Below are 26,070 nucleotides of genomic sequence, written 5' to 3' on the forward strand. Positions count from 1 at the left end.
TACTAACGTGGCATAGCAGGAGGAGTAGTCTCGAAGGGCAGGAGTAGCCTCTTCGGACTGTTTGCAGAACCCACCAGTGCAAAATGATAGGGTGCCAGTGGGGGAGATGACAGTGAATCCTGCTGCCCACTGGCGTGTGGTGGGCCTGATACAGTGGACTGAAACAGCAGACTAGGAAGGTCTTGAGGCAGCGGTGGACTGATCTGCCCGCTACCCCTAGGACCCACCCTGCCATCATAAAAAGTGCTCTGCCTATGGAGGATGCGGGGAATCCCGCTGCATCTTTGCCCTTATCAATTGCATGGGAGAGAACCTTCTAAGCCTCCGCTAGACACTGTGGCAACACCTGTGCCACCGTGTCCCACACAGAGTTGGAATAGAGGGACAAAAGGCCCTTGGAGAAGCAGAGCCCTGGACCACCAGACACTCTGGTGGTAGGTGCTGTGCGATGAAACTGGGGATGCCTTGTATGCACAGGCGCCCCTGTGTTACGTTTAAAGTGCATTATTGAAGGGTAGCAGCGGTTCTGTAGAGGAGGCCGCTGCTGAAGCACTGCAGTGAGGAGATTGCCCTGATAGGCACTGTAGAGAATTTGAGGTTAGGAGCCTCCCCTACACCATATCATATAATGTACCCAGCTCCTCCGTAGCTACGGAGGAGGGGGACAGTGTATCAGGGTGTGGAGAGAATTCCAGCTTGCTGGGATTCTCCATATTGTCAATCTAGTTTAGATCATCCTCACAGCGAGCTGCAAGAAGGTCCTCAGACCCCTCCAAGTACCCCCCTTTGATCAGGAATAGGGATTGGAGGCAGGACAAGGTAGACTCGATATAAACTGGCCCTGGAGGCAACAAAACCGTTGCCAGCGCCGATGATGCCGAGTCCGGCGCCGATGTCGGTACCGCAGGCTGCGCCGAGGCCGGAACCGATGCCGGATCCGAAGGCGGCACCGAGGTCGGAGCCAACAGCAGCAGCGAGGTCGGAGCCAGCGCCGAGGCCGGAGCCAAGGGCAGTGCCAAGGCCGGAGCAAACGACGGTGCGGCGAAGAGGCCGGAGCCAACGGCGCCACAGGGTATCTTGCCAGCGTAACCGGGGCCAAAGGCGGCGGCACGGGGGAAGAACCACCCAAGGGGTCCGCGGGGCCCAAAGGCGCTCCGGAGGGACCCGATGCAACAAAGCAATGGCCCATGTTGCTGACAGAAGTACCTATACTTCTTCCGGAGGCACGTACGGTCCCCAAAAATGCGGGTAAGCCGCAGGTAACAACGGAGGCCCCGAAGCAGCCGCGGGGGAGCGACCACCCGCCCCCTCCACCGAGTACTGCGACCGGAGAGGGTTAGACGAAGAGCGACGCCGCTACTTCGACCTGTCATGGCGCTTGGACTTACCTGTCCCCGATTCCGATGAACAATGGTGTTTGCTGCGCCAGCGATCCCTCAACCACCCTACATGAGCGGGTCCTTGGGCGGCGCGGTACTGAGTGCCAGGCCCCCAACAACTTCCGGGAACGCTCGTGCAAGCCTTCTGCACCATGGCTCGACAATCGGGGCACTGCTCGGAGAGATGGCGTGCCCCAAGCAGAAGAGACACACGTTGAGCGGGTCTGTCACCGACATGGTCCGACGGCAGTCCCAACATGATTGAAACCCGGCCATCCCTAGTGCATCAAAAGTCGAATTCTCGACAAAAACAAGAGACCGGTCTCATAAACAAGTAAAATTTATTGACTAGGAGTACTGCGCTCTCTCGGATCTGCGCTTGCTGGCGTGGAAAAAGAAAGAACTGACGCAAGCGCGCATGGGCGCGTCTAAGTAGCTTCGACAACGTGATCTCGGCGGCTACGACGCCAGCGACGTATGCGGAGCCGTACGACGACGCCTACCGAACCGCAGGGGTACTGCTGACGAAAACTTTCCGGATCCAGTCTGATGCCTGGGGATATTCTAAGGTAAGGAATCTATCTCTAACGTGTCTCTTTCAGATACGATACTCCGCGCTGCAAGAGAGAATGCCCCTATCAGCTTTGTGAATAAAACAATCTCCCTATACCCGGATTTTACACTAGCGGTTCAGAAAGCAAGACCTACTTTTCAGGATGTTAAGAAGGAACTGAGAGCACACAATCTTAAATATGCTTTACTTTTTCCGGCCGGTTGGAAAGTCATTTCTGGCAAAAAATCTATATTTTTTGATAATCCTGAGGAAGTGGCGGACTGGCTGGAGATCACCTTCACACCTCCTGTCTCCCAGAACTCGATCTGGCCGAGCCAGTCTGCATGATCCTTGCAACAATGTGAGGATGCAGACAGCATTGAGGAGACTCGACGCCGTGGAGATGGGTCTGGTGTGAGCCCGTCTCTGGAACATATATCGGACAGCCAGAAAGACGCTCTTCTGACAGCAGCAGCCCTGGCGAAACACGATGCCCAGTCCCGAGCTTTGTCTATCTGCTCTTCAGATGAGGCCACAGTTCATTCGGACTCTGAAACCAGTCTGACATTATTTCCATTAGTTACTCCACAGACTGCGAATGACTATTGAGGTGGTATGATGGGCCCTCCTGAAGTTGGTATAGTATGAAGTACTGATTAGTATGACTCAATGTTCACAATGACACTTGGTAGTCCCGTTCTTTATGTTTATTTCATGATGATGGGGCTTGTGCTGGAGTGCTGAGAATATTGTAACTAAATACAGGGTAATGTGTGTTAAGACCGTGGTTTGCTCGTGGAGCTGCGATATGGCTTAGGAATTGTACTCCTTTTAAGTTATTAGAACAGAAGATTGACTCGAATGGTAGATATGTCCTCATACATGGATTGCTAGATGGTGAGTACATTGTGATGGGAAGCATATACGCTCCAAACACTGACCAGAACAAATTCCTAGAGGTCCTTAGCACGATATTGGTGGGTTGGGAGGAATACCCCTGGATATTGGGTGGAGATTTTAATGCGGTGTTTGATATCTATCTGGACAGGTCTCACCCTCCTTACACAACACTAGGAAGTTGGCAGAAGCACTGAAAGGATGGGCAGATGGGTGGGGGATAGGAGCTGCATGGCGAGCGGCACCTCCCGATGTCAGGGAATACTCCTTCTACTCACCACCACACAAGTTACATACCCGAATTGACAGAATATTTTGCTCCTTAACTTTATTGGGTTCTGTCAGCGACATTTGGGTAAAACACAATCTAATCATAATCCCGTAGAACTTACACTCCAGTGGGGCAGGATTCCTATCCTAGTACCGACCTGGAAATTGCAGCCCCTGCTCTTAGAAGACCCGGTCTTTAGAAATGCGCTTTCCACAGCCATAGACAATTATTTCATTGAAAATGAGGATACGGCGACCACATGTCAAATTGAGAGGGATGCCTTTAAAACGGTAATACGAGAGGTAGCAATTAGCACGAAAGCAGGAGCACGACATGCCCTTATTGAACAACTCACGGATGTCGAGAATAGTCTGGGTAGACTAGAGAAGGAAGCTGCAAGAAGCGCATATCAAAGACGCAGAACTATTAGAAGACCTGCACCTTCTAGACTACCGTCTTTACACTCAGAAGCAACATGCCACAGCGGATAGAGCAGGCCCACTTCTCGCTAAAATCATTAAGGACGCCCCGTCCATATCTCCTGTCCTAGAGATCCAAAATAAGGAGGGTGATACAGTTTGTACACAACTTGAAATAAATAATCCTTTTAAAAACTATTATGAGACATTATATGAAAAACCGGCTGACTTTACTGACGTAGACTTTGAGCCCTTTTTTGACGGCCTACAGCTCCCACAATTATTACAAAACCATAAAGAGGAACTGGGGCAGCCGGTGACTAGCATGGAAATTAAGCAGGCGATTAACAGTTTGCCCCGTAATAAAGCACCAGGAGGGGATGGTCTACCCATTGAATTCTACGCAACATACTCTGCCCTATTAGTATCCCACTTATTGCGGTTGTATCAGACATCCCTAGAGGCTGGTACCCTTCCCCTTACCACACACTACAAGTGGTCTTGCTTCTGAAGCCAGGCCGAGATAGTACAAATATGGCGGGATATAGGCCTCTCTCCCTATTAAATACAGACTATAAAATATTGAGTAAATTGCTTGCGAATAGACTCTGCCAGTTTATACTGCAGTTGATACACATTGACCAATGCGGATTTGTCCCGAGCAGAAGCACGGCACTTAATATTAGGCGATTGCACCAAATAATGGCACATACGCTGACAACAGCTGGTGCTAGGGGCTGCATTTCGCTTGATTTACGTCAGGCCTTTAATTCCCTACAGTGGAACTATATGTTCTATGGCCCTTCCAGATTTAATATACCAGAGGACTAAATAAAATGGGTGCGGCTGTTGTACCTGAACCCCACGGCACGGGCACGTACGGGACAGCATATTTTGCAGCAGTACAGTGTTGCGCGGTGTACCAGGCAGGGTTGCCCGTTATCGCCTCTACTATTCATCTTGGCTTTGTAGCCGCTCCTGAATAAACTGGGCAATATATCGGGTCATAAGGGGATTGTAATGGGACTCAACACACATATTGTCTCTGCATATGCAGATGATGTAATTTTATATTTCAAGAATCTAGACGAGGAATATGAACCTATACCAGTGTTTCCCAAACTGGGGTCTGTGGACCCCCAGGGGTCCGTGACACATTCCCAGGGGGTCCTCAGGCAGCAGTTTTAAAAGCACTGCAAAGTTCCTTGTAGAATTAGCAGTTTTCGAGCAACAATAAAAGTGTCAAGATAACACCAGTGATTAATGTACCTGCTAGAGAGAGATGAGAGTTTTGTCCAGTGGCAGGTTTGACTTATCTAATGTAGCACAGAGGGTTAATATGCCAGCTGCAAAGAACGCGTACCATGCATTTTAAAAAACAGTATTTTATGTGCATAGGTCAGTGGGTTACTGCTTTTGTCACAGACATTCTTGTGTTACTCTGCAACTCATAAGAGACAATTATAATCTAGCACAGTGACCAATAAATTGTCATCAAAGAGCTGCTTACACACTGCTTGGTGCAAGTTAGTAACTTATGTTTTTTCCTCAGTCTTTCATTATCTTGATGCTGCTAAAGGTGTTTATTTGGGTGGAAATAGATTTTTATTGTTAAAGTCCATGCTAACCACTGTGTTATGTTCTGAATCCTGAGTTTGTGCTTTTACAGACCAAGCACTCTTTAAAAATGCCTACCAATATGAATGACATGTGAATCCTACACCTTGTAGTCCCCTTTGCCTTATGTAACATTTTCTCTACACTGATTTACACATATGATTCATTGTCTCTATATGTGTGTGAAGTAAAATGCTCTGACATCCTGCAATGGTATGAGAGATGCTATAAAACATATGAAATGCATGCAACAGATGTGCTATGGAGAAATGAGAGGCACTGTTGAAGGGTTATAATAAGGGACTCATTGAAGAACCCCAACAAAGATTGTTGTATCCTGGTGCATAGTAAGGTCATCATTTACTATTCTTTAAAAGCTAATACAATTCAATATATAATGATAAATGTGTTGTAGAATGCACCATTGTATCCTAATTTTCTTTGAGGGGAGAGCCTCCCAAAGCCCCCTTTGTAGTGGTCAGGCTTACTCACTGCACTTGGTGTGCACTGTATGGGGACTGGTATGAAAGCATTTGCCAGGGCTGCTTTAGGTTTCCACTCTGGCCCTGGCAGGAGCCTTGTACTGCGAAATAAAACGAACCATTTAAAAGTTAATAACGGAGATGCAGCAGCAACTTACCCATTAAATTTTTCCGTTTTTTGCAAACTCTTTTAATATAAAATACTAAAATCCTTAGTAATTGGAGTGTTTGGTTTGTGTGCACAGGTGTGTTTATTTATTTCAAATTACTCTTTTAATGTTTGCAATTTAAAATCATACAAATTGCTGGGGGTCCCCGGCTTCCAGTGGTGAGTCAATGGGGGTCCCCAGGAGTCAAAAGTTTGGGAACCACTGACCTATACCTTCCACCTTTGACATGTTCCAGCGGCTTTCCGGGCTCTCGATAAATGAGAACAAGTACTATGTCTATTTCTTTACTGACACGACACGTAGGTCTTCTAGGCTTCGGGAAATGGATGTTTCATATAGCACCTACTACTTTCAATTATCTAGGAATCCACATATACAGGGAAACGACAGATCTTCTAGATGGCAACTTGCGCCGCGCTATAACTGCCCTCAAGTGCCAAATAAAGTTCTGGACTTTCCTGCCTATATCGGTGGCGGGCAAAGTGGCAATCGCCAAAATGGTGATGCTCCCTAGATTGTTATATTATTTCACTAATTTGCGCATTATGGTCCCGGCACAGGTATTTAACATATTGTCCTCCCTATTGATTGATTTAATTTGGGGAAAGGGGCGCAGGCGCATTGGAATCGCGAAGCTACAATTAGACACTAAACAAGGAGGACTGGGGGTCCCGGACCTGAAACCTTACTGCTACATGAGCCAGTTACAATAGCTAGTGTATTGGGTGGCGGGCCGTAACCTGCAGGAGATTGGTATGTCTCAACAGTCATGGTAAAGAGGAGACCTACATACACTCTTCTTACCCAACAGCAAAATTCCCCCAACGGCACCTCATTTATTGAGGGTCAGTTTTTTGTATTGGAGGAATGCTTTATGGTACAACCAAAACAGTGGCTCCATATGCCCCCACTATTCTCCTTTTGAGAAGTCGGGCACTGTTACAAATAGAAGAATGTTAGCTTGGGGGGGACGCGTGAGTGCAAACAGTGGGCATGTTCTTTCTGGACGGCGCCCTGATGCCTCACGATCTCTTTGTCCGAGAGCATGGAGTACCGAACACACTGTTTCTTCTGCACGCTAGTGTTTCTCGCTACATACGTAACACTTGGGCCCCAGAGGGGATAGAACCAACAATGCACACACTACTCACTATGCATTATTTGATGGGAAACGGGCGCCATTTAACGAGGTTGCTCTATAGAGGGATCCGCAAGATAGCAGCAGTGCCACTCCAACCCCTCCGTATCAAATGGGATGCGGATGTGCGCCGAACACTCACTGACAAAGAATCGGGCACTATTTTGGAATACCCTAGGAATGTATCAAGGAACCCTAAATTTAAGTTTATACAGCTCATGCTCCTACATAGGGCCTACCTGACCCCACACAGGCTGAGTTCCATGTTTCCAGAAGCAGTGGATGTTTGCCCGTTCTGTCATTCCTCAGAAGCGGGACTGATACATATGTTGTGGAGCTGTCCACGACTACGACACTATTGGGCATCCGATTGTGCGATACTGAAGGACATTGTCACGATGCGGAATAATGTCTTACTGGAGTTCTACCTCCTGGGGCTGGGTCCAAAAGGGAAGAAGGGAAACCCCGTTAACAAATTTGATAACCTTGCTTTAATACTAGCTAAACGTAACATTATCATGAGATGGAAGACCACCAAACCGCCATCACTACAAGAATGGCACAGTGAAATGGTTAGATGGGGAAGAGGGTGCTGAATTACAGAGGGAAGAACACAGGGGATTGCGTAAGAAACCCATTTCTATGGAATGGAATATGCTGTTGGAAGAGTTTATTGCTGTTGACCTGAAAACATAAGGATGGATTCCCTATATATATCCCCCCATTGTGCTTTATGGCAGGAAGCTGAGGACAGTTAGAGCTAGAGTACATCTTTCTAATACAATGATGATTGCTGTTACGAAGTGAAGTATTAGATTTCCATGATTATTTTGCACTAGGATGGGTCAACTAACTGTTGGGATTTAAGCTGAGTCTGCGGGGTGGGAGGGGGTGGGCATGGACGTGGAACATGGTTTAGTTTTTTTTTAAACTGGAAGAGACATGGTCACCAAGGACTGTTACCTTGAACAGGTATATAACATTAAATGATCGATTAAGCTGGGATCATACCGGACAGCACTCGTGGAAGAATCTGCAGATGTGATTACCTCCATTTGCTATATATCGCCTGCTGAACAGTTGTAAACTTGAGGCACTATTTTACTATATGCTTCCGCTACTGTTTCTGTTGGGAATCTTCATGTTGCCATATGACCGTATTGACTGTCTTCAGACTTAATGTTTGATGTATGTACTCAATAAAATATGTTGAAAGAAAAAAAAAAGAAAGCCCAGTAGTCCAGGCATCAAGAAGCAGGCTCAACCCATAAGTACTCCCTACTATGCCTCCCGAAAGGGAATCAAAACGAATGGAGAGATTCCGATACTGAATGGTCTCTTAAGTCTGTCTCAACCTTCACTCAGTGAATGCTAGTTGCCTTCTGGAATGCTATTCGTATGGGTTTTGGTGTATGGTCGGCGTAATCTTGCGCACAGTCCCTTCAAGAATTTCACAACAGTCTTTTGCAGATTATTCAGGATGACCAAGTCACAGTGAAATAGGTCACCTACACTGGGTTGACACCACTGAATACTTGAGCAGGGCTTATCATACCTGGCTGATGCTTTGGCACCAAGTGCAGATGAGATTCATTGGCTTCTCTAGTGCCATACAGGTGTCCCTGTTGGACATGCAATTTAATGGCGCTCATCTCTTCAGAGACCAGGCAGACTCTGCCCTGGAGCACTTCAACGAGAATAAGACTACATCACACTCCCTCAGCCTCTCTGCGCCCGTGCAGCAGTCTCTCCAGCAGTTTCTCCCCTTTTGAGGCATTGGAAGAGGCTTGGCGCAACTACAGTGCTACGGTCCACATTCGAAAATACAGCCCCACTCCCCCTGACCTTTTGAGGTCAGAAATCTGACTGACAACATCCAAGTCCTCAGGGGCACTGTCCTGCTTGATTCCCTACCTCTCCCACCACCACTACCAAACCACTTTAGCTTGCCCTTAGTAGCACATGACTATCCCGCTAGAGGCAGGATGAGGTATTACCTCCACAGGAGGTAGAGCATTACATTCAACAGATGTGTGCTGTGAACCAATTGGAAAGGATATGCACTACTATTCCTTTCCACTCCGCCACATACACTGTCTACATCAGAGCAGTTTTCTGAGGACCACTTGTGCATCTTACAGAAGGAAGTTGAGGCTTTTTTGGACAAAGAAGCCATCAAGAAGGTTCTCGTACTGGAAATAAGGAGTGAATGTTACTCCCATTGTAGGGCTTCCATCAGGACGCTGGTCTTAACTTCAACCAATGGGGGATGGAGGTCCGATACTTTTGCAGCCCTCCTATCATCAAGGGAAAGGAAGCCAATTACTCTGTGGAGGGGCCTTGGGCGGAAATGGGGAAGTTTGAGGTGAGTTGAATCCAGTGTCTGGGGAGAAGTCAACCTACTGTAATTAAGTTAGTGCATAAAGAGATTTATCTCATCATAGTGGTGACGTGCGTAACCAGCATCCTCACCTTGTGTTGTACAGAATCAAAAGTCAAAGAAATATGTAATGGTCTGGATAGAGACATGGTCCCATCTGAGTCAGAAAGGACTAAATTGGCTGTGGGAGAGATGTTAGGGGGGTGGTGATTTTGGTCGAGGTTCTGTCGAATTTGCTTGAGAGTCCAAAAGAACAATTGATGATTATTCGCCATCTGCAGAGTTAACGCGTGAGGGACAAGCCAAAGCCTGTATGAAGTCTGGATGGGTGTCGGACCCCCAGAGTCACGGAAGACCCTGTAGTGGAGTCAAGAGGTACATATGGCATCGAAAACCGATCTGCCAACAGTAAACCGACTGGAGTTCTCCTCAGATCCTTGGGGCCTGGAAGTGTGCCAGAGTGGGCCAGAAGGTGCTTAAGATGTGAAACATGGTCTCCTCAAAGGCTTCGACATATTGCAGCATCGCCGATGGGTCCAGTAATTCAGGTTGGATCGAGATAAGTTGTGGAATTGACTTTGCAGAAGGAGATGGATACCAAAATCGAAAGGCACCCTGACGGCCATGCTATTTCTACTGACGAGACTGGTGGGAAGATGGAGAATTACACTTTGACTACTAGTGTTTTTCTTTGACTTTGTCTTACCTAATGACTTCAAATGTGAAGGGGCCTATGCTGATGACAAGCCTTGAAAGTGAGCATGGGCATACGTCCTCGATTTTGACCAATGCCGGCCATTACACTCCCTTTGACTGTGTTTGGTGACAGAGAGCTTGGGTTTACAGTCCCAGATTGCCTTTGAATTCATCCTGGCACAGCTCCAGCAAAACTTGGATTTGTGTGATGAACTCAGGCACCAGAGACAAACAGGGCGTGGGTCTGTCACAAACATTTGTTACAGTCCCTGCAGGGTTTAAATGTCCTAGTCTATGGAGGGGACATATCTCTTGCACACTGAAAATTTGGACAAAACAAATACTGTCAAACAAAAAAAGATGAGGCTGCGAGCTCTGTGTCAGTGTCTGAAAGCGCAGAAGGAAAGGGACTGATGTCAGCACGGAGGAGTGGAAGTTACACGGAACTCCATCACTTCCATGGATGGACTGAGTCATTGCAGAATCAGCCAATGCCACCTAAGCGCATGCAATGGAATGCCTGTAAAAATTCTCCGGATCCAGTCTGACATCGGTGGGTATTCACAAGGGGAGGATAATCTGCAGTTGAAGTTATCAATCAGGAAGTCTGTACTTTGACTGAAATGTGAACTTATGAGTGGCTCCCGACCACACCTCAAAACCAAGTGGATCAGATCCAGAGGAACCGAGAAAGCAATCATACAGGGAGTCTTGGTAATTAATCTGTTTTCCCTAGAGACTTGAACACTGGTACTAGGTCTGTGGTATTCCCTATTAGTATACTAATGTTCATAGGAGATATGTGTAAACTGAATGGATTATGAAATAACCACAGACGGAGGGAACAACTTGCATCTCTCTAGAGCTTGAGAGAAAATGAATCACTACAAAAGAGATGCTGCTAAACTACAGTTGGAAGACCATGGAGGGTCACAAAGCTCAAACAAAGAAAATACTTTTCCCAGCAGATTATCTTTCTAGAAAAATACACAACAGGTACAGCCCTTACCTATTTTATCCTTATACTGGCTGGTGGTTGTCTTCTCTGCTATCACTATCAGAAGTTGAGCAAGGTGGAGAGCGGAGGTGCAGCTTGGTACACTGCTCTGGAAATTCAGTAGGTAATGGAAGCTCTGGCTATGGGCAGAAAAATAGTGTATTACAAAGCTATAAAAAGAACATCTGATCACAAAGATGAACGAGTTACTTACCTTCGGTAACGATGTATCTGGTAGAGACATAGTCTAGCCGCAGATTCCTTAACTTAGAATATCCCCAGGCGTCAGACTGGATCCGGAAAACGTTTCCTGCAGCAGCACCGCTGTGCGCCAGGGAGTGGCGCCGTCCAGCTCCGCCCTGACTTTGTCCCCGAACATGACGTCAGTGGAGCCATATATGCCCTTCCTGGCGCGCTGACGTCAGTTTTCACCGGAGAAATTTTTCCGCGTCGGAACGCGGAGCCATCACCAAACAACTGTGAGAATATGGGAACAGTGTGCAAAAATGATGAAAAAATAGAAGAAATTGACAGGAGAGACAGAGCAGTGTTTTGAAGAGCCACCCCGTAAGAGCGAAGGCTCAATCAACGTTAAAGGGGAACAAGGATGTGGAAAAACAGCCTGGCAGAGGATAGAAAGTCCACATCCTGAAAGTAAAACCGTGAAGGAGAACAGGTCCGGAACATTAGATTAAGGAGAATTCACCACAAGATGTCACCAGAAAGAGACGTTGCAATCCCAATCAAAGATCCACAATGTACATAGCCAATTGCCCTGAAGGAAAGGCCGCCGAGGTGGCAAAGACCACAAGGCAATGCAGAAGAGGAAAGCAGGATGGTGGGAAAAAGCGTGAATAGATTGCACACCCTACAATCCAGGCCAAGGACTGGAAGGAACACATGATCTATGAACAGAACGAATCAGTCTGTGTTGGAGTGAGAGTATATCACCCTGCAAAAGGGCAAGCAACCCCAAGGGAGGCGAGTATAGAAAAGCCTCTGCCTGAAAAAGTCCTCGCAGACCGGGGAGGACGGGCGGGCGTTAAGGAATCTGCGGCTAGACTATGTCTACCAGATACATCGTTACCGAAGGTAAGTAGCTTGTTCATCTGATAGAGACGTCTATCTGCAGATTACTTAACTTAGAATAGATACCAAAGTCATACCCACAGAGGAGGCGGGTCTGCGACTGAATCCCATGAAGTTCTAGAAAGAACTTAGGGGTCCATAGGGTGACTTAACACCATAAGGAGGACAGAGTGCAGGTAACCACCAGAGCATGACGCTCTAAAGGGAGCGGAAACAGTGGGAGGCAAAGGCAATAGAAGCTGTCACGAACAGCAGGAAAGAACCCAGTAATGGAAAGTGGGTTAAGGCTAAGTGAAAGTTAAGGACTAGAAAGAGGGAGATGAACGCACCCAGAGTGGGAAAGATCTCCAGGATCTGAAGTGGCGACAAAAGCCTAAACAAGTATAGGTCGTCCAAGAAAACTGTGAAAGAACACTGAGGAACTTGTACCCGCAACTGCCTGTGGGACAGCAGAGGCAATAGGTTACCACTTACCTGGAAAGCGCCAGCATGGAGAAGAAACCATATCCCAGATATGGCGAGTTTTGTAGATGTAGATGGCAGCCAAGTCGTGAGAGACGGCAGCCGGTAGGACAGAGACCTCGCATACCGGCCTAAAGAGCACAACAGCGAAAAGGATCTCTGTGGAAACCGGCAGCAGTAAGACAGGAGCGACAAAAGTGGCAAAATGCCAATTTATGGCACAAGATGTCGGTAGCAAAGAAGTTAGAAGACACGCCATTACCAGGTGATAGTGCCATAATATGTGAAGGCAGATTACAAGTAGTGGGGCGTTACCAACCAGAGCGAAGACAGGAAGGAACCCAGGCACGTTGTGTGGATACTGGAGCCATACGAAGGACGCAAGGACTTCGTGTAGGGTAGCAGAGCAGCCCCGAGGCACCAAACTGCAAGGCAGCAGCAGCCTAAAAAGGGCACCCGGCAGCCGGACACTTTAGGAACTGGTGGAATATGTAGACCGGGCAGGACCCACGGACACTGTATGAAGGAGAGAGCCGGCACAAACCCGTCGGGTAAGAGCACCGAGGGGAGCCAGAGCAGGAGGGAAAACGTTGAAACAATGAAAACGTGACCCAACAAGAGTCCCCGCAAGACAGAGTGAGAGAAAAACGAGGCACAATCCTGGCAAAAGTGAGGCCAGAGGTAAAGGTCCCCGAAACAAAGGAGTGAACATCCAAGGAAAAGATACCCCTCAGAGAGTGTATAGCATGAACCCCAAGGAAAGCTTGGAAATCCCCATACGGAAAAAGAAGGGAATAAGGACACTGCTATAGGATAAGCAGCCACCAAAAGCAGGGATTAAGGACACTGCTATGGGATAAGCGGCCCCACATATGACAGACAACGTCTGCTAACCCAGCAGCTTGGAGGACCAGATGGTGCAGGTGCACCAAGAAGGAACAACAATAAGCAGACTGCATAGCAGTAATAAGAAACAGGCCGCATAGCGGGAAACAGGGTGCCGTTTGCAAAAGAACCGCCACAACCAGGCGGTGCACCAGACGTGCGAGATAGACAGTACCCGGCACGGGACCTACGCCAGATCCCGATGTCGTACAGACAGACCAACTCAAATTGCAATAAGGCAAGTTATACGAGGAATCCTGTAGGAAGAGACAAGGGACTTCGAGCAGGACCTCCGGTCAGAGACTCCATAGGAGCGTACCAAGACAACGGTAGAACCGAACGCCATCAAATACCCCATATAGGGTAAGGCAAACCAGTATGGGTGTCCTCTTGGGCTAAGAACACAATTAGAGGACTGAAAAGAAAGGAAGCAGCCAACCGGCTGCACCGAACAAACTGAGAAATGGCTAAGCAGCCGTAAACAGTAACCAGCCCCGAAACTCAACCTGTGCATCAGGGCGGGTCCCGGAAAATAACGCCGAGAACACGGCAACCAGAGTTATTGCAGGCCGGACAAAATACGGGAGACCGCCGAATCTGCATGGCGGTCAAAAAGATTCACTCCATTGAACGGAAGATCCCTGAGGGCATCCCGAATATGATAAGGGAAGCGACTGTCGCGCAGCCAAGTATTGTGACGTAAAGCCACAGGGCGAGCTAGGACCCGCCCCATAGAGTCAGTTGCATCCAGGAAAGACCGAAGGGAAAATTGCGTCATGCACCTACCATGCAGAAGAATGTGGAGCAATTCCGTACGTGACCCTTCTGTAATAGAGGGGAGAAGGTGAGCAACTGAGTCCTAAAGAGCGGCGGATGCGCGTGCAAACACACAGGCTGTATTTAAAGCCCGGAGGCCTGCACTAGCGGAGGCGAAGAAGCCTGCTGCCACAATCATGCGGCCACAATCATCCAGCCACCGAGACTCTCTTGTGAGAGGTAACAATGGTAAAGCGTATGAGGAGTGCAAATCAAAAGCTGCCTGAACAACTAGGCCTGGAGCAGGTGGGTAAAGAGACATACAAAGAGGATCACCTGGTGCTGGGTGGTGCCTACGGGCAATAGCCCGATCAACCGGGTCACCCGAAGAGGGTCTGGACCAAGTGCCACGCAGGGTGTCAAATAGCGAGTCCCCGAAGGGCAGCAAAGGTTCTACTTCAACAGGCTCCAAATGGAGCAGATCCAATAAAGGATCAGAAAGTAGAGGCACCATAGGGGGTTGTAGGCCAAGCACAGCAGCCGCCCCATAAATAGCTCACGCGAAGGCAGCACTAGACTCAGTTGCCATCCGAGTAGGTGATAACAAATGGTTAGTAGGAGACGGTTGAAGGATAAGTCTACCACTGGACATGAGGAGTCGCGAAGGCGGAGACTGACCGGAAGGCCAGGCTACACAAGGAACTTGCACCCTGGCCCCTTGATCAGGGGAGTCCAGGGAAGCCACAGGATCCACAGGAGGAGGCGTAGATGGGAGCTCGGCGTGAACGGATGCTGCGGGGGAGACCTACAGCCGCCCGAGGAGTCGGGGGGGGGGGATCATCCACCATGGGAAGCCGGCTCGATGCCGGAACAAACGTCAATCAGTGCCGTAGTGGAATCGCCAGGACGCCGACAACCTCCCTGGAGAGAGTACAAGGGGCCGGCACCGAGCCTGTGGCAGTACCCAGCGCCGGGGTCGGCGTCGCTGGCGCCGAGGCCCGCGCCGCCTCTGACGTCGGCGCAGGGAGCCCTACAGGGCTATGTGCTGAACGACAGGGAGGGCCTTGCTCTGGGCCCTGGCTTGTCGGCGTCGGCATCGGAGTCGACGCACACAGTCGGTGCCGGGGAAACGTCCGCAGACGATGATCCGGCCACAATGCCTGCTACCTCTGTGGGGCCCGAAGACGCACCAGGGAGAGGAGGCGACTGAAAACAAGCCTGGAGTGCCTTAGAATAGGCCCCCATTTGGGCACGTGTTGCTCCAACACCCGGAAAGGGTGGATACGGAGGATGCCGTACACCTTTAACCGGCTCATCACGAGAGGAATGGCCGGTAGCGGCACGGGTGGAAGATCTCTGTAAGCGACGCCTGTGCTTACGCTTACCTGGTGTTACACGGCAGTCGCGGGAGCAACCTCGGGAACGAGCCCGATCCCGAGAAGAAAAGCGGCGACGGGAGGGAGCTGGACCGGACAGCCGTGCGGCCAGCAATTTTATGCGCTGCTCCCTCAAGGACTTTGGCTTCATCCGTGGACATGCGTCACAGTCCTTGGAGTCGTGGTGCACGCCGAGGCACCACATACATATGAGGTGCGGGTCAGTGCCAGACATCTGACGCACACAGGCTTCACAAGCCTTAAAGCCGGAAGGCATTGCACACTGTTCCCCCTCCCACCGACACACACGGTGTTTATAAGGCCCAAAAACCAGGCCAAGGAACTGCTGGTTTTCCAGGATCCGCGTTCAAACGCGGAAAAGAAGAAAACTGACATCAGCGCGTCGGGAGGGGCATATATGGCTCCACTGGCGTCATGTCCGGGGACAACATCAGGGCGGAGCCGGACAGCGCCCCCCCCCGGCGCGCATAGGTGCTGCTGCAGGAAAAGTTTTCTGGATCCAGTCTGACGCCTGGGGATATTCTAAGCTAAGGAATCTGTGGCTAGACGTCTCTATCAGATAAACCTGTTTAACATATGGCAGCAAATCACTTCTTACATGAGCAAACTTGTAACACAATAGGTACACTGGGTTAAGGAAAGGGGTCTTGCACTGACCCAATCGTGGTCCAGCAGCTACCTCTCAAGGTCTCTTGCAGTCTACTCCGAAATCTGGAAACAATCCAACAGATTTCCTTGGTATTGTGCCAACTAGGACTTTAGGTCTCACTGCAGAGCCTATCTAGTATTGTTACACTAGCAGGATGCAGGAGCCCAACAGCCTGGGAGAGAGTATGTACAATTTGGAGGACACATATGTATGAGGTGATTGCTTGCCACCCCTGAAGGATATACTGAATCCTACATTCCAATAGGGTGAGCGGGCATGTGCCGAAATGGTCACACTAAAGTGGTTTTGCAGGTGTTGTGAGGGATTAAGCTGATTGATTACCCCTAATGCTCTGGGCATTGTGTTTGTGAATCACAACCTGTGTCACAAATAAGCTGAAAGGCCTGCTGGGCTGGCATAAGTATCTGGCGTTGGCAGTGCTTAATTTGAGCAGGTGGTTTCCGGTGTTTAGCACCAGCACTAAATTGTCAACACTGGCACTTATGACAGTCTGTCTAATTTACAGATGAGAACAACAACAGTTATTTATTAATTTAATATACATTAAAAATGGCCAATACCAGTCGGCGAAGCCATTCTTATAGCTTTGGGGGCCTGGAATAGTCTGAATTGTCACACTTGTAGAAGTGTGACACTTAGTAGTTGTGTTGGTACCATCATTGGCAGAGATGGCAGGTGCAATGGGTAGTGCAAGTTGCAGAGAGCTCCTGACCATGGCTCTGCCACTTTTATGTTTTATTTAGTTTAAAAAAGTTAAGCACTCTTGGGGCAGACAGAAAGACCCAAGGAACATGCTGTGGCCCTGCTTTCTTTAAAGTATTCCAGGGCAGTATCCGATTTCTTGCCAGAAAGGTGAAAGCCATTGAACAGCATGACCATTAAAGATGCCTGGGGATTCCTAGAGAAGTCAGAAGACCTCATCCAGGCATGGCACTTTTGTGCCACACTCTTACCCATCGCCCGACCTAAGCAGTTGGCCATGTCAAAGCCAGAGTGAATTACAAATTTAGCTGTGTCGCAGCCATCCTGGATGCCCCGAGGGCGTCTGAAACTGCTGGTAAAACTTGGGCCACTGTGTCCCACAGGGCATGGGAGCAGCAGCCTAGAAGACAGCTGGCAGAGAAAAGCTCATGTAGAAAAAGATGGGCTTGCCAAATGTGCCTATTCTCTTAGGCTCCTGAACCGGTGTGGTGGTGGGGAAGGTTTTGGGATGTACCTTATTGGTGGACACCTGCACCACCAAGATCTCAGGTATGGGTTGTTGCGTAAAAAGTCAGTGTCACCTGGGGTGGGACTATGGTGCAGAGTGTCCTGCCTAATAACTGGTGCTCCAGAACATGGTTTCGCCCAAGAGGGTAGCCGAGATGGCATTATTAAAGGGCAGTAGAAGTTTAACTGAACAGGTTGGAGTACCTCTATCAGAACATTAGTCTTCACCTCCATATTAGGTCTAGCATTTCTGCCCCCTCCACATAACAGCAGCGAAGGAAGTGCTTTCTTCTGTAGCGGGCTGGGAAAGGACAGTATCTGGTGAAGAATCAAGGCCACTAGCAGCTTGTAGTTCTTCATACAATTTTTTTTCTCATCTTATTAGAGCCACAATCAACCCATTCATCAAAATGTATTTTGTCTGTGTCAGTGCTGAAAGGATCATTCAAGGTCTGGACCCTAACACTTGGCAAGAGCAAAGCATCAGATCTGAAGGATTGTCAGCATTGGTTGAGGTCATGGCAAATATTGTTTGGAGTTGGAGACCATATTGGGTTGCGAATCCTCATCTAGTCTACGCAGCAATGTGAATGGAATTTTGATTTCCTATGCTTCTTCTTAAACTTATCCAAAGAATTTCACCATGATGACAATCTGTGGGTGGAAAGGGACCTTCCTTTCGACTTCGAGCAGTCACGACATGGAGTCTTCCTAGGTTTGCCAACATACAGCTTTGCATTGTGGTTCCTATGCCCTTCAGATTTACCCATTGTTCTAGGTGGTGATATTTTCCTCAGCATACTGGAAAATTATTTGTGAAATGGGTCAAAAGAACTGAATTCAACGAGCATGGGTGGCGCTTAAATGCGGCTCTGCTGGTCACTTCTTGAGTGGAATGATGTTGGAGTGGAGCTGCATGATGCCACCTTCGGATCCCGTCTAACGCCTGGGGAATATTCACAAGGTGTGGAATCTGTTGTTAGAAGTAACCACCAGAAGAATTGTGCATAAAACTCATCAAGCACCACAAATTGTTCACTGTTTTGTGCATGGGTAACTTTCTCAACTAAATTCCTTTTGAGCTTAATCGCTTCTTTTAAAACGGTGTAGCAGGAATACTCAATTTCATTGAATTCAAATTTACTTCCAGCTACCCACTCCCAGTGTAGGGGATAGAAAGTTATCTCAAAGGGAGAAGTATGTGGAAATTGAGGTCCCAAAAGAGCATTACATGTTCAGTCAAAAAAGTTTACAAGTCTATATTTAAAAAAATAAAAAAGGTAAAAGAAAGCCTTGCTCAAGGGCTCAATAGAAAAGAAAGCCTTGCTCAAGGGTTCATTAGAAAGCAGGGATGGTTGCTAAATTAACAAGTTACTTACCTTTGGTAATTCTTTTTCTGTACCTTCGTAGTGGTATCAGTGCAAAGCCGTACATGAGCCCAGAGTCCCACTCTAAGTGGAACTTATCACCGAATGAGAACCGCTTTGAATGCTCAAATGTGCAGACATGCTGATATTGCACACTCTCTGCATTGGCGAACAGATTGAGCCAAAGTTGTGCCTATTCGTGGAAGAGACCTTGTGCTACCTCCAGGTGCAACGGCCATCCGTGATTCGCTAGGCATCAATGGCTTAGTGTGTCCGTCTGACATTCAAAGATCCCGCCCGATTATACACCATCTGGAAAATCCCCTCAAGTTCCAACCATGTCCGAGGGCACAGGGTTCACAACTCTACTCGACCCTGCTTACTGTAGCATCAGATTGTGGTGGTGTTATCTGTGAGCACCTGAACTAGCCTCCCGTTGATGAATGTCAGGAGGGCTTTCAACGCTCAACAGATGGCTCTCAAATCAGAAGCAATGCACTGATCACCCCTGTCAACTCATGGTAATGCGGGGTTGGGGCTTTCACTTACCCAATCGTGGTGCTGCAGCAACCACTGCAGGTCTTTTGCACTCTACTCTGAAATCTGGACTTAGTCAGAGAGGTCCGTTGGTGCTGTTGCCACTTGGAAGTCAGATTCCACTGCAGAGCCTGCATATCCACCTAGAGTGCTTGACTAGCAGGATGCAGGAGTCATTAGTCCCAGCTGTTTCAGAATCACCCTCACCGAGTTTCAGGACAAAGGACAAAGCACTGAAAAGATAGCCTGAATGCCCTGAACTCTCAGTTCTAGGGGATAGGTATGAAACTGCACCGTGTTTAGAATGGCTCAGATGAAATGAGCATCTAAGGAGTCAGGTGTGATTTCGGCATGTTGATAGTGAACTCCAGAGATGGTAAGAAGTTACTTAGTAGACCGGAGGAGGGTGATGACTGTGTGGGGCGAGTCTGCTTTATGCAGCCAGACGCTGAGGTAGGGGAAGACTGGAACCCCAGACCTCAGAAGATGAGCTGTGACCACCGCCATCTCTTTCGGGACTGGTCAGGCCAAACAGGAGCACAGTGAATTGAAAATTCTCCTGGCCCACCATGAATCGCAGATGTCACCTGTGGGCCTGCAGGACAGGGATATGTAAACGGGCGCCCTGCAGGTCCAACGCTACCAATCCAGTCTCCAGGGTCGAGGTCAGGCCAAGGTGAACGTCATTAATTTATCATTCCACAGGAAGGAATTTAGAGGGCAAGTCTAAAATATCCAAAGCTACATGAAGTGACTCCAAGAGTCAGCTGATGGACTTCCTTTTCAGAGCTACAGGGACATAACAAGCTCCAGAGGCCTCCTTTCAACTGCCCAGCTGACCTGCAACTGGAGCAGGTTGAGCACTGCTGGCCTCTGATGGAGTAAATCCCTGGTCCCCAAGAGCTGCCTCCCTGGTCCTGGAAACTTGGTGTGGCATCAGTTGAGCTCCTCCTTGAAGGAAAGCAGAAATCTTGAAGTTTTGGGCTCTTCGCGACTGAGAACAGGCCGGTTCATGCCAAGATCTTGCCATCTGCGCCAACGCAAAGTTCCAGTGAAGGTGACTTTTCGCGGTACAGTGGCTGCAAGCAGTGACCGGCAAAACAAGAGCTTCACTTGGCGCTACAGCATTGACAGCCTGCGGTGACCACCAATGCGAAGCTCCAGCAATGACCGTCTGCCCCGCAAGATAAGATCTTCGTGCTACAGTGATGACTATCTGCAACAACTGGCCTGCTCTTTGTGCTACAGCGATGACTATCCGTGACTCTCTCCCTGCTCCTCATGCCCTCCTCCACCATGAATAGGACTTTTCGCGCCAGACTTTGCAAAGAAAACTTTTTTCAGTGGGACAAACCTGGTCCCTGTATCCAGCCTGCACTCCATAACAGTCAGCCTGAACTTGTGACTTTCCCGTGGTCTAACATGACCCGGTAACTACTAGTGGGGCATTGCGCTTTTAGGCGCTATACTTACCTTAATCTTTGAAACTGCATTTTCCTGGTTCTACTGATTGGATTTTTGTTTTGGTGTCAAATAATGCATTAATTTTACTCCATTTTTCTAAATTGGTGTGGGATTTTTCTTGTGTTATGTTTTCACTTTATTACTGTCTACATGCTGCATAAATACTTTACAAATTGCCTCCGAGTTAAGCCTGACTTCTTTTGTGTCAAACTACCACAACAGGTTAATAGAGCTACTCTTGTGGTTCACCCTGACAGAGATTGTGGTTGCTTCTGGAGAAGGGTTCACACCTCCCTCAACCAAAAACCCAATTTCTCACACTGATGAAACAGCACCTAACGCAAACAATGTTCAAGGTGTGACATTAAAGGTGGGAAGCACTGAATTATCAGAAGACCTTGCAAACTGAAATTAAACATATAAACAGTTTCAGAATTGGTTGAATCAATGATTAAACTAGAGAACCAAACAGATCAACTGGAAGGTGTGGCATGTGTTCGGGTTCTGAGGGTGAAGACACCTGTTATCAATAATGCAGAGTTTCATAGGCAAGGAGGTGCTGCTTACTAGGGCTTTAAACTAAGGATGTGGGTGAAACCTAAATTTTGGAAAGATTTGATTAAACTGCTGAAATGTATGGGATATTTGACCAAAGTATCCCCACTGCAGATGAGCATATAATATACATAAGCCATTACCCTTCAGGGGCTTGAGATTGGATACATTGGGGACATGCACACTTGTGGCAGAAGTTTCCTATTATTCCATTAAACCATTTGCTGCACTCCAGGATGGATCTGGACTATTTCAGTCCCAATTTTACAGAAACATGCAGCTTAAAAAAGCACTCTCCCACTATTGCACAAGTTACTTACCTTCGGTAACGATATATCTGTAAGAAACATTAGTTAGTGATAGATTCTTTACCTTAGAATTACCCCCAGGCGTCGTACTGGATCCAGAAGGTTTTCGTCAGCAGTACCCCTGCGCGTCGGAAGGTGGTGTTGTGCGGCTCCGCGTCCGTCGTTGTGGTTGCAGAGATTAAGTCGCGGCAGCTACTTCGACACCGCTCTAGCGCTCTGTAGTCAGTTCTGTACACGACTTTCTGCGCCAGGAATGCAGAGCCATGCAAGATACTGACCACTGGTGCATTGAAACTAGGGCCCTGAAAGGGATGACCTTAACCCTAGAAATCGGTTCGCAGAACGGGGAGGATGGGTGGGGCAGTAAGGAATCTATCACCAACTAATGTCTTTTACAGATATATTGTTACCAAAGGTAAGTAACTTGTGCATCTGAAAGAAACACATTAGTGATAGATTCCTTACCTTAGAATAGATACCCCGGCAAAACCAACCCCGGTGGTATATCTGCGAACCAAGATCACACCAGAAGTCCCGGAGAACAGAAAGGCCAAAGAAGCCGTCTCTCTGGACTTGGCTGTCCAGGCAATAGTGCTTAGTAAAAGTGTGCAGCGAGGCCCACGTAGCTGCCTGACAGATGTCTTGTAAGGGGACTCCACGTCCCAATGCCATAGTGGCAGCCGTCGCCCTGGTGGAATGGGCACGCAGCCCCAACGGAGGCTCCTTCTTAGCCAGAGAATAACAGGCTTAAATACACTAGACGACCCATCTGGAGATAGTCCGCTTGTGTACGGCCCGACCTTTCTTGGCACCAACGTTGCCAACAAAGAGCTGGTTATCCACCCGAAACTGTTGTGTGCGATTCAGGTAAAATGAGAGCGCACGTTTTGGGTCCAGACGGTGGAGCCTCTCTTCCTCTCTGGAAGGATGCAGAGGCAGAAAGAAGGTGGGCAAAGTGATGGTCTGCCCAATGTGAAAGGCAGTGACAACCTTTGGCAGAAAGGATGAACGTGTCCTGAGCACAACCTTGACTGGATGGACAGATAGAAAAGGAGGCTTGCATGAAAGAGCCTGGAACTCACTCACTCTCCTAGCAGAGTGATGGCAACCAGGAAAGCAGTCTTCAGAGTTAACAGACGAAGAGGACAGTTGTGAAGAGGCTCAAAGGGAGCGCACATTAAGAATGTGAGAACCAGGTTGAAGTCCCACTGTGGAATTACGAAGGGAATAGGAGGAGAAAGGTGACTAATGCCTTTAAGGAATCTGTTAACAACAGGGGACTTAAAAAAAGAGGGCTGATCATGGAGCCTGAGAAAGGCCGAAATAGCAGAAAGATAGCCCTTGATAGTGCCCAGAGCAGAGCCCTGCTGGGCCAAAGAAAAAAGGCACAGTAGGACTTCAGAAAGAGGGGCAGAAAGGGGATCCACAGCCTTTGCTGTGCACCATGCCACAAACTTGTTCCACCTGCAGGCGTATACCAACTTAGTGGAGGGACGTCTGGCTGCCAGAATGACATCACAGACTTCAAGAGGCAAATCAAAATGAATCAACTGCTGCCGCTCAATCTCCACGCAAAGAGGTGGAGACTGGACAGGTTTGGGTGGAGGACCGTCCCCTGCTGCTACGACAGAAGATCCTCCCTAAGAGGCAGTCGGATCTGGGGTTCCACGCTCATACTGAGTAGCTCGGGATACCAAACTCTTCGAGCCCAGTCCGGAGCCACAAGAATGACTTGGGTCCGGTTGCGCCTGATCTTCTTCAGCACTCTGGGAAGAAGTGGTATAGGCAGAAAGGCGTACAACAGACCACAACTCCACTCGCGACGAAAAGCGTTGCCGAGCGAGTGCCGCCTTGGAAATTCCAACGCGCAGAACTGCTGACATTGCGCGTTCTCTTCGGTGGCGAATAGATCTAACCAAGGCTCGTTCCACTGTTGAAAAGGACCTTGCACCACGTCCGAGTGAAGACACTATTCGTGATCCATCATGCACCTGTGGCCGAGGTTGTCCCCCCTGGCATTCAGTGAACCTGTCAGGTGTTGAACCTCCAGGGAAATGCCCTGATGTTCAAGCCATGTCCAGAGGCGCAGAGCCTTCTGACATAGGGTCCACGACCTCACCCCACCCTGTTTGTTGCAGTACCACATGGCGGTGGTGTTGTCTGTGAACACCTGCACTACTCTCCCCTTGACAGAGGGAAGGAATGCCTTCAATGCAAATCGGATTGCCCGGAGCCCCAGAAGGTTGATATGGAGCCTGGACTCCGCCGGAGACCAGAGGCCTCTGATCTCCGCCTCTCCTATGTGGCCGCCCCATCCCAGGAGGGACGCATCTGTCACCCCTGTGTGCTCTGGTTGGGGAAGGGAGAGGGATCTGCCATTGAGCCAATGCTGGTTCGTGAGCCACCACTGCAGCTGTTGTGCAGTGCCTTCAGAGATCTGGACATTATTGGACAGGTTCCCCTGATGCTGTGCCCACTGGAACTTCAGGTCCCACTGCAGACCCCGCATATGCCATCTGGCTTGATTGAGCAGCAGGATGCAGGAGGCCATGACGCCCAGTAGCCTCAGTGTCATCCTGACCGAAACCCAGGATAGAGGCTGAAAGATTGGAATCAGAGCCTGAATATCCTGGACTCGCCGTTTGGGAGGATAGACCCGAAAGTGTGTTGTATCCAGAACTGCTCTGATGAAGAAGAGCTTCTGAGAGGGAATCAGGTCCGACTTCGGCACATTGATGGAGAACCCCAGCAAATCTAGGAGGTCGGCCGTAGTCTGGAGGTGGGAGACGACTGTCCGGGGCGAGCCCGCCTTCAACAGCCAGTCGTCAAGATAGGGGGAAGACTGGAACCCTCGATCTGAACAGATGAGCTGCGACCACCGCCATCACTTTCGTGGACACCCAAGGGGTGCTGGTAAGGCCAAAGAGGAGCACGGTAAACTGAAAGTGCTTGTGGCCTACCGTAAACTGTAGGTAACGCCGGTGGGCCGGCAGGACGGGACTGTGGAAATATGCGTCCTGCAGGTCTAACGCTACCATCCAGTCTCCAGGGACGAGGGCAGACAAGACCTGAGCCAGAGTCAACCTCTTGAACTTCCCCTTCCGGAGTAAGCGATTGACGTCCCTGAGGTCCAAGATAGGACGCAGACCTTTGTCCTTCTTGGGCACCAGAAAGTAGTGGGATTAACAACCACGTCCCACTTCTGGCGTCAGAACGTGCTCGGTGGCCCCCTTGGCCAAGAGGGCCGCGACTTCCTGTTGAAGAAGTGCCAAATGAGCCCCCGACATGCAGTGGTATTGGCATGGCTGGAGGGGTAGTCTCGAAGGGGAGGGAGTAGCCCCTTCGGACTATTTGTAAAACCCACCTGTCCGAAGTGATGGTGCACCAGTGGGGGAGGTGATGGCGAATCCTGCCACCCTCTGGCGTTTGATGGGCCTGAAACACCGGACTAGGAAGGTTTGGAGGCAGTGGTGGCCGGGGTGGACTGACTGGCCAGCTGGCCCCCTGACCCGCCTCAGCGCGACCCACGTCCGCGGCCCCGCTGAGACTGTTGCTGCGCAGGCCTGTGGCTCTGAAGCAAACGTGTCGGGGTGCCCCTTCCGTGGCCACGAAAGGAGCAAAAAGCAGCAGGCGGAGAAGGGCGCGTGCCAGAAAGGCCCGGGGACTTGGCCGTATCCCGCGAGTCCTTAAAGCGCTCCAACGCACTATCTGCTTTGTTGCCGAAAAGGCAAATGCCATCAAAGGGCCTGTCCATCAGAGTGTTTTGGACATCCCCAGAAAAAACAGTTGGCCTCAGCCAGGCGTGGCGACGGAGCGCCACTGTCGTGGAAATCGCCCTGCCCAGCGATTTGGCGGTGTCAAGGCCAGAACGAATCGTGAACTTGGCTGCATCCCTCCCTTCAGTAATAGCTTGAGAGAGCACTGTCCGGGCCTCCTCCGAACATTGAGGCAACACACGTGCCACCGTATCCCACACAGAGAGGGAATAACGGCACAAGAGGCATGCGGTGTTCACAGACCGCAGCCCTGAACTGGCAGAAGACAAAATCTTCTTACCGAAATGCTCCAGTTTCTTGGATTCCCTGTCCGGTGGTGCGGTAGGGAATACGCTCGGGGACGCAGAGGCTTGGACAACCAAACTCTCAGGGGTGGGGTGTTGGTAAAGGAAAAGGGGGTCGCCCGGGGTCGGGCGATGGGCCACGTTTCCATCCACAGGAGCCCCTGTGTTGGGCCTGGACCAGGTGTCCAAAAGAACGTCTGAAAGTGCATCATTAAAAGGCAGCAGTGGCTCCGCAGAAGTAGCCGCCGGCTGAAGCACTTCTGTCAGGAGGTTAGTCCTGATGGCCACTGTAGGGAGTTCGAGGTGGAGAGC

General features: G+C 49.3%; 1 protein-coding gene across 2 annotated transcripts in view; it reads right to left on the bottom strand.

Annotated features, from left to right (window-relative positions):
* Window positions 1-26,070, bottom strand: part of FANCD2 (FA complementation group D2) — a 1,050,809-nt gene that overhangs the window by 423,036 nt on the left and 601,703 nt on the right. For both annotated transcript variants that reach the window (XM_085625116.1, XM_085625117.1), the window contains exon 34: window positions 11,012-11,139. In XM_085625116.1, coding sequence (XP_085481242.1) covers window positions 11,012-11,139 — 128 coding nt within the window. The remainder of the gene's footprint in view (window positions 1-11,011; window positions 11,140-26,070) is intronic.

This window comes from Triturus cristatus, chromosome 9 (genome assembly GCF_964204655.1).
Source record: "Triturus cristatus chromosome 9, aTriCri1.1, whole genome shotgun sequence".
Lineage (NCBI taxonomy): Eukaryota > Metazoa > Chordata > Amphibia > Caudata > Salamandridae > Triturus > Triturus cristatus.